Below are 9,979 nucleotides of genomic sequence, written 5' to 3'. Positions count from 1 at the left end.
TATGAAAAATTCAAAATCTAAGTTCAAAAATCCACTAAATTCGAAATGCACAAAGAAACTCATAACACACATATAATAGCTTTACTTGGTGGCCAATGGGCGATTTATACTTGCCTTTAAATCTAAGAAACTCGAAATATATGGCTGGAAATGCTTAAAAAACGTGAGAGAGATGAGTCCCTTGCTCCAAAGTGCGATTTTCGGCCGGTTGGAGGGCGGCTGGCGGCGGCTGGGTGGATGGAGGTGGTGGCCGACGAGATTGAGCAAGAAAGATGAAGGGGCGGCTCCTTGGGTCTTTTGGGGGCTAGGGTTTCTAATTTAATTTGTGATATGTGTTGTGTTTGGTTTTAGAAATATAAGTGTATGTGTGTATATAGATGTAAGCATGTGTGTGCGTGTGAGTCAAAGTCAAAAGTGTTACTTTTATGACTTATAAAAGTTCTACTGGTGTTTTTACAACTTTAACACTTCTACCCTTAGTCTCTCAAAATCCCTTGATTGAAAATCCAAGAATTTCAATAAATAATTTAATTTCACTTGTCCGAGTTTAAGAATTCTAATTTTTTTAAATAAACTCAAAAATGCCTTAAAAGCGATTTTTGGTCACCCGAAAAATTTTAAAAATAAAAACTTGATTTATTTTCCTCCATTCCTCACAAATCTCAAATCTTGAAAATCTAAGAATTACCGCCAAAATCCACAGTCTCAATGCGCCGGGCCCGGAACCACTGAACTTAAAAACTCAAGAATTCTTTTAAAATCAATACTTAAATATTTTGATGTCATAGTGATAAGTAAAATATTTAAATAACAAACGGAGAGATATAAAATAATTTAAAAAAAACTAGATGAACGTTTAAAAGTCATTTAAATAAATACACAAGAGAAAATAAAAACTTTTAAATCCAATTGGACAATTTAAAAGCATTTAAATAAATAAGCTAGACACTTAAAATAATTTAAAATAACTAACCGCTAAACTTAAGTTATTTTAAATAAATAAGTTGGAAAATTAAAATCATTTAAATAAGCAAGCTTATACCTTTAAAATCTTTAAAACGATTAATTTACACAATAAAATCATTTAAATAAATAAAATTAAATAATTTAAAGCATTAATTAAATAGTTAGTACAATAAAATTATTTAAATTAAATAATTATTATTTAAATAAATAATTAACATTTTATTAACACATAATTCAAATAAAAAACTAAAATCAATTAAACTTAAAAATAATAATCATAATATTTATTTAATTTAATGCATGTGATTTAGTAGATTGGATTTTAGGTGCTACACTTGTCTTGCACATTTCATTATTTGTTATTTCATGTTTAGTGAGTAAATTAATCATTTATTAGCATGTATTCTGATAAGATTTATATATCCGTTAGGTTCTTGAACTTGATAACTGCATTTTATTGACATCGGTATCTTTGGATCTCCTACGGTTGCAAACCATAAGGCTTGTACACTGTCGCAAGTAATCCCTTTTGCACTCTGAATATGAATATACTTTTTTTTCGAATATTAAAATTTACTTGCCTCCTTGCAGACTAGTTGATTTAAATTTTGGTTCTTCGTATATATTTCATTTTTTTCCCGTCACGATCGTAAATTCTCCTTAGTTTATCTTGAGTTTTTTCCCGTGGTTAAAAAATCATGTATAGTTGGAATGAATAATTTCATATTGAATTGAATCTGATGGTGTGTTTGGTTTGAAGAAGTCCCAGATGGTTTATGTTACAGAATTTAATTTGAAGCGGGACCTTTGTATTTTGTTTCCTTAATCAATTACAGAAAAAATATTCTTCCTCCTGTCAACCTTCTATATATTTCATTACAAAGTACATTTTAATTTCATGTCAACCATTTTCTGTCCGCACAAGGCTTGCGAGGCTATTGTTGGAATAGATTTTGTGTTAGAATTGTATTCAAAAAAATAAAGGATCAAGAAAAGTGTTTTTGTTGGAATAACTAGCTTGTCTATTTAAATCCACTTTTATATGTAAAATTGTCTTATTTGAACTACGTGGAAAATTTTATACTGGAAATGTTGGAAATTCTGTTAAATGAAGTTTGTTGTGCCTGTAAAATTTGATATATTAATTGTGTCTACTTTGGAGTGTCCACAATTCCGGAAATACTGAAAATTTTATAGATTTTTCTATAAAATGAAGTTTGTGTGCCAGATTTGGAGTGCCAAAAATTTGAGATAATTTGTTTTCAAACTACATGAAAAACTTTATGCTGGAAATGCTGGAAATTCTATACTTGGCACATGCACATTCAATCATATATTGTGGTTTTTGTGTGTGTGGGGCTTGCAACATATACTAAACGATAATTACATTTATTTTTACAAAACATGAATGCATTTGTATTTTTTTTTTGCAAAGATGTTGTGTCGAATGAAATATGTTTCCATGTCTTCAAAACTTGACATTGTTCTTTTTACATTTCAGTTTGCAGGATCCACCAAGAACCAATATTACAGTCAAGCTCAATTTGATGAAGTTAGAAGTGAATGGAGCGAAATCGTCTACTCAAATGTAGGTGCCTAAATTGGTCGTGCACATTGATAAATCTTTGTTTTGTCTTTAATTTGTGGATTATTGAATATACTTGTTAGAACACTTTTAGTTTTGTAGAAATACTTTGTGGATACCTGCATCTTCAGGTTATAGTCGTGGATTCGTGGATACATAATTGTGGATTGGTAGATATACAGATGTTCTTAGTTTTTGGATGGATAATTGATTAATCTAATTAGTATATTTTAATTTTCAGAAATATATATATATATTGTATTATTACTTTATCAGTCAATGTAAATGCCGAAGTCATATATATTCTATTACTTCGTCACTTAACGATACTGCTGAAGTAAAATTCATGTTTTTACTTCACCACAATACATAACATGTGAAGTTAAATATAACAATTACTTCATCATTCAATGTAAATGCCGAAGTCATATATATGCTATTACTTCGTCAAATAATGAAATCGCTTTCGGAAACTGTCAAATCTTGAATCGGTTTTGACTCCGTAAACCGACCAAAGACTTTTGTAATTTCCTGTCTAAGACTTCAGTTATTAAGCGAAGTAAAACAGTATCTTATTACTTCACGTGCGTCTATTTTGGTACTTATCTATCTACGACTTCAATTTATAATATGCGAAGTAAAAGGCATAAATTCTAAAGTTGTAAACTGAATATTAATCATTGGGTTTTTGTAAGCTATAAAAAAGTATTTACTTTGGTTTTGATTTGTATTTACTGTTAGTTGATTATATTATAGGTTGGGGCTCATAATATGTTTGTGTACAAAAAAATTTTAAATTAATTAAAACCAATGGAGAGCTCGAAATTTAAAATTTATTATACAAATTAAATGATATAACTCATGGTAATTTTAACACAAAAATTTAGATCCTCTCACTAATCAATTTGTGAGACGGATCTCAGACCAACTCATGAAAAAAATATCATTTTTATCAAAAATATTAATTTCACGGCAAATATAGACAACTCATCATCTGCTAAAACTTGAAACCATTAAATTTGATGACATAAAATTCAAAATAATAATTGTAAGTCAATTCTCTACAAAAAGTGATGTGGGGAGTGTCAGCTGGCAATGGTACTCCAAAGCAAACAAGATATAATTACTACCATAATCTTCAATATCTGTAAAGCAAAGGTAAATTTAAAGCAACCAACTTTTTTTCTTTTTTTTTTTTGAAAAAAAATATGGAATTATGAAGCCCATTTTCCCGATGTAGCTCAAATTCCAAACATCTCCATCATTCCTGCCTCCTTCCTGCTTTTTTTCGTCGAATAAAATTGCTATACAAGTTTCAGAGATTATGAACCCAGAAGTGTTACCGATGAACAATGCTGTCGATTTCCGAGCCCCGCCACCTTCTCCGGTGGCGTCCAGCCAGCGGTCATCTTTCAACAACGAGGACGTTTTGATTGATTTCATCCAGCATTCGCTTAAAGTCCCTGATCTGATCCTGCCTGACAAGGTTTTCCCTCGTCAAAAATCGACTCGAGCGGCTCTGAAGCTAGATTTTCAGGATCTGGGGTCCATGGGAACTGAATCTGTGGAGGATATTTTGGGATCGTTTGCTCAATTGGGGTGCTTGGAAGTGATTAATCATGGGATCTCCCGGGATTTGATCGAACTGGTGATGAATTTGGGGGATGGACTTTTCGGGATTCCGCCGGAGAAAAAAAGGGCGGTGGAGAGGTCACCGGAAAGGGCGTGCGGGTTCGAGGAGATCGATGGAGAGGATGAGAATAGGGGAGGAGAAGAGTTCTTGTGGTGTGGAGAGGAGACGTTGAGCTTGGAAATGGAGGGAATATGGCCCAACGGATATTCAAATTTCAGGTACATTTTATATATATACATAATAATATTTCCCATAATTCTAAAATATATATATGGACAATTTGCTCGAAAATCCCCAAATGCAAACATATTTTGCTTTGGGGTCCCTAGTAAAAAATGTGGTACAAAACAATACAACATGTGGTACAAAATCATACAAAATGTGGTACAAATTAACAAAAATTGTGTTACAAAAAAATGGTTAGGGAGTGCAGAGCAAAACATGTTTGCATTAAGGATTTTTGAGCAATTTGCATGAGCGGCTATATATATATATATATATATATATATATTTCCCATCAATTTTGTCTCAAAAACTATTTACCATAAATTCATAAATATTAAGGATTTTTTAATTATATAGGAAATATAACATTATTTGTAATCAGATATTATTGTCACGGATGATAGCTTAAACGATATGATAATTTTCGAGTTTTCAAGGTCTTTTCAAGTTTCGACTGACAAATTAGTTGGCAAAATTAAATAATCAATGATTTATTTAATTTTAATTTTTTCCCTTTGTTTATGTATGTTGGAGTTCTAGATTTTATTTTATTTTATTTTATTTTAAAATGTAGGTTTTATGTTCGCGAGCCAAAAATGATTAGTTTGGAACAGAAAAAATATATGCATTTGGAGGAACAGAGAAAAATAGTTTTTGGATTGTTATTGAAAATACCAAAATTAAGTAGTACTTCTTTTATTTTATTTGGTTTAGTTTAAAATTTTGATGAAAATATTTTGTGGAGTAAATAAATTTTTTTGGCCCAATAACTTCTTCATCTTGGGTTAATTTGTCAAACATTGGTTTTAGTATATTAAATTTTAATTTTAAGTTATTTTTATTTAATTATTTACATGACACCAGACATGTCAGTATTTTTCAACATCGTGCCATCAATTTTTAATATGATGTCACAACTCTGGTGATATAGAAATATTTTTCCTATATAATATTACATTTAGTACGCACATATAAAGCTGTCAAATTATATTTGTAAATACGTAGCTAGATATGTAATAAAAAAAATAAGTTGAGTAATATCTAAATAAATTGATAGAACGCAAAGTATAGAGTAAAGATTATATGAACAAAGGAAAAAAATATGGTATGCCAACTCTTATATAGTGTAATGACATAATACTTGTCACATTTAGCTAGTGTTTGATAAAATTTTCTCAACTTTTTCTTAAGGTTGCACTTGAATGAAAGTATTTCAATTTAAATGTATTTTTGTTGTTAAGAGAAATAACACCATAAAATCAAATCCACTTCTTTTATGTTTTTCATAGTAATTCATGATAATTATGATATATTTTAAGTTTATCCAATAAAATAGTCATTTGAAATTCATTTTAATCCATCTAACTTATAACATGTAAATAACTAAGTTAATTATGGATTAAAGATTTCTCTATATTACTTGTTTTAACACTAAAATAGTATTCGAAATTCATGAATTTGAAATACTTTCATCCAAGCGCAACCTAAGAGAAAATCGTGATTGACCAGGTACAAAATAAATAGAGAATCGCTTATAATATTATATTTTACAGGAAACGCATGGAAATTTTGTCAGGAGAAATTGAAGAGGTAGCTGCCAAAATCCTACGATTTCTTCAACATAACACATTAAAGAACATTTGCCATAAAAATGAGCAAGAAACAATCCCCAGAAAGGGTTGTTACATACACAAACACAGCCGGAAAACAGGTTTGGGTGACGATCCGGAGAAATCGTTGAGCTACGATGTGATCAGAATGTTGATAAAGGGATCGGAATCGCCCCATGCATTGTGTTTGCACTTATGCAATGGATCCACTGATTTTCATGTATATTCCAAGAAAGGATGGGTCTCCTTCTGCCCAAATCAAGATTCTTTAGTAATCACCATTGGAGACAAATTACAGGTAAACTGTTTCTTATTTGTACTAGTTTTTTTTTAGTTTTTTTGTGCTATCGAAACTTAAGAAATGGAAAAAAATTATAAGGCAATTTAATTAATTGCGGTTTATACAAGTTTTAGAGAAAAACAATTTGTGAGAATTTTTTTTTTAAAAAAAAGATTAAAAAAAACGTACTTGAATGAAACTTGTAATTTAATATATAATAGGCGTAATAGTAGCATTTCACATGCTTTTTACATGTGTAGATTAAGGTAGTGTTTGAGAGAGCTTTTAAGAAGCACTTAAAATTTTTCTTTAAAAAAAAAGAAAATTAAAGATGACATTTTGTAAGGGGAAAAAAAATAGACTGATTGATTACATTAGGTGGTGACAGTACCTATGGACTTATATATCGCTGTCTAAAATTTAACATTACACTATTTTGTTTAAAAAAGAATAACATTATACCGATAAATATTTAATGTATTTTATGTTTTTATGACGTGAAAACCCGCAATCACTGTCTTTTGTATAATAAGCTAATCCAAAAAAGTGGTATTTAATGTACTTTATGCTTATTACGGATGACTGAGACAATATAAATTAAAAAGAATAAGTTTCAATTTAATTTTTTTTTAAAAAAATAGTTTTGGGCAGAATTTTCAAAAAAATAAAAGAAAATAAGCAAAAGAAAACACTAGTGGATGGGATGGGTCGTATAAACAAAATGCACCAAAAAGTTGCAAAGAAAAATCAATCATGTATTAACGACGTTGAGTGCATCACGGAGCCGAATCACAAAGTTAAAAATAGATAATCATTTCTATACAACTTTGTTTTATGGATTTTAATAAGAGATAATTCGTGAGATTTAGTTATTTATTTTATTAAAGTTAAATAATAGTATATTGTTTTTGTTGCAATTCTGGTAAGTTTTCACAAGTGAGGTTAATATTTCAACGTGACATTCATATACATTAGTATTTTCGAGTGAAAATGACTGTATAATTGCTAAAAAATTAATTGATAGATACATATAATAGATTTAGATCTATGCAAAACTGCAAAAAGATAAATATATAAAAACAAATTTTACTATTAAAACCCTAAAAATTGGTCGAAATTTCATATCTACCACCTCACCTTGTGTATATAGTAAAGGTCCATCTTCAAAATCGAGATTTTATTTTAAATTCATCATTCATCTCTCTCTTTTTTTTTTACTTTTTTTTTAAAAAATTTTGTATATAGGCCTGGAGTGAAGGACAATATAAACATGTAATAGGAAGGCCCGTATTCAAAGGTGGAGATCAAGAAAAGTGCGTTTCGATGAGTTTCCTTTATTCACCATCTCCAAACTTCTTCCAAGATGACACAATTTCACTCGCTCAACAAGCCATTTTTGCTCTATTATTCACTCTTGCTTGTCAATTTTTGGTTTTTCTTTACAATATTTTGTTCAAATAGAGTGACTAATTAAGGGGTGATTATAGAACCAGAAATAGTTTTGCGTTTGAATGATTTTTTTTATTATATATGAATGAATACCTGGCGATTGGCAATTATTTTCCCTAAATCAGGAAAGTTTTTAAAACAAACAAAGTTAGTACCAAAAGAACTATGCTCGCGTACATTTGATGAGCTAAGCCAGACGCACAACAAGAATATACACGATCCTACATTACTTTTCTCTTCTCAGTTTTGGAGTACCGTTTTCTCGTGCTAAGATGCGGCGGAAGTTTTAAAATTTTAATTTTGACATTCAAAATTACTTGGACACTCATATGGTTTAAATGACATTCATAGGACATTAAATGATGGATCATGCTGCATGTACAAATTGGGTTACAAATTGCATTTGTAGTTACAAAATTATTCTAAATACATTTTTGAAAGATTTTTTTCCAAATAAAGTGTAGAGATAATTTTGTAATTTCAATGACATTTTGTAATCAAATTTGTAATCTTATTTGTACATATAGCATTTTTCTTGAATGATTATACCTTTGGTGAGTAATCACACTTAGCACCAACTATTCTGGGATTAACGAAACAAAATTAGCTCTTCTTGTATCGTCCTACTTACAATCAAATAAAATATCTCATTTCTTCGATCTCCGAATCCAGTTCACGACTGGATTGCTTATTCATCTTCAAACTCGCAATAGAGAAAAAAAGAAGAAGTTTAGAGAGAAAAGAAAAAAAAAATTCTTTCAAATTTCAAACGGGCAAAAAAACACCATATAAAATCCTCTAAGAATTAGAGATGGTGGCCGAATCTTGTATATGAAAATTCGGTGAGATTACATGTATATGTTATATATATTTTCTTGATGAACAAATTGTGTGTTAAGATCATAATTAATATACCAACTCGATCTGGTATATTATAATCATATATATATATATCATATACATATATATATATATATCATATACATATATATATTTACACTCACACTCACACGTCTAAACCATATATATATATACACATATTATATCCATATATAATATTGCGTAGATATATTTTAATATATATATATACACACACGCATACACATGCACTTTAATTTATACATACATATATATTTGTGTATACATGTATATATATATACATATATTTATATACATGTATATATATTTAAAATTTTGATCCCCTGCACCCTCTGTGAGAGACCATTAAAATGGATTTTAGTGATGCAAAAAAAAAAAAAACCACTAAAACCCAATACCGAATTTTAGTGGTCACTCACAAATTTCCTGAACCTTAGGGTGTAGGGATCATTTATATTTATATGTATGTTTCATGGGCCTTTTAATCCAATTTCTCATAGGATAAAATTAATTAAATCTATTTAAAATTTAACTATTTTGCATGATGGGCTTGTACTCATACAAATTCATGAATCATGCGTCCATTACAGTGTTCTCATCATAATTTCAATCGATGATCCAACATCATCGATGTTACAATTTTAACTGGTTTTTCATTATGATACACATTTTGATTTTTGAAATCACAAAGTCTAAATAAGACAACAACTAATTTTGGAATACTTTCACTGAAATTAGGCAGATGTACTAAAATTTTTATAAGCTCTTATAAACTCATTTATAAGCATATCATTTGATCCTATCAAATTTGTTTATTAAAAATTCAACTCCTTGAATTTATTATCTCAAAGTGAACAAAAAAATCAGTGCTTATGTGACCCTCAATAGTTCAGGGATACAGCTAGCCGTTGGTTCACAAATCTTTGTGATTCTGAACATCGTCCCTTATGAGGGATTACCCTAATTCGCCCCAATTCATGCATTAACACATTGATCATAAGAATGTCATAACTCATTTTTTATTGAACCTATCGAATCATGGTAAGAGCGTCTAGTAGCATCGCCCCATGATTTCTTTGATATCATTGATGGTGCCTGCAAAAAACTAATCGATTATGGTTATTGTACAGTACGGTTTTTTCATCTCATATATCTCGATCAAATATGCAACAATTGGTTCATCGAGGCATGTGAAGTTTGATGAAAATGTGATGTATCGTTGAGAATATATAGTAGCATCGCATGTGCAACTAGAGAACCAATTTATCCTAATGCACATTTCATACTCTGACCAAAGATTCCATGCACTCTTATATCACTAGATGACATAGGATATTCACACCTGTAGGTGA

The 9,979-nt window shown here is 29.7% G+C and overlaps 1 protein-coding gene across 1 annotated transcript; it reads left to right on the top strand.

Annotated features, from left to right (window-relative positions):
- The first annotated feature begins 3,817 nt into the window (after window positions 1–3,817).
- LOC140885024 (flavanone 3-dioxygenase 2) lies at window positions 3,818–7,789 on the top strand. The gene is made up of 3 exons (XM_073291940.1): window positions 3,818–4,402; window positions 5,963–6,317; window positions 7,545–7,789. The coding sequence occupies exons 1-3, from the start codon at window positions 3,876–3,878 to the stop codon at window positions 7,758–7,760; spliced, it is 1,098 nt and encodes a 365-aa protein (XP_073148041.1). The 5' UTR covers window positions 3,818–3,875; the 3' UTR covers window positions 7,761–7,789.
- Window positions 7,790–9,979: the final 2,190 nt, after the last annotated feature.

The sequence above is a fragment of the Henckelia pumila genome, chromosome 2 (assembly GCF_033568475.1).
Source record: "Henckelia pumila isolate YLH828 chromosome 2, ASM3356847v2, whole genome shotgun sequence".
NCBI classification, from domain to species: Eukaryota; Viridiplantae; Streptophyta; class Magnoliopsida; order Lamiales; family Gesneriaceae; genus Henckelia; species Henckelia pumila.
The sequence above is the reverse complement of the archived record's forward strand: the minus strand, read 5'-3'. Positions and strand labels throughout refer to the sequence as shown.

Bases quoted from the DNA above. Each gene is read 5' to 3' on its own strand.
- LOC140885024 (XM_073291940.1), top strand. From the start codon at position 3,876: ATGAACCCAGAAGTGTTACCGATGAACAATGCTGTCGATTTCCGAGCC. The intron at 4,403-5,962 runs GTACATTTTATA...TATATTTTACAG, and splicing joins AACGGATATTCAAATTTCAG to GAAACGCATGGAAATTTTGT. The intron at 6,318-7,544 runs GTAAACTGTTTC...TTTTGTATATAG, and splicing joins CCATTGGAGACAAATTACAG to GCCTGGAGTGAAGGACAATA.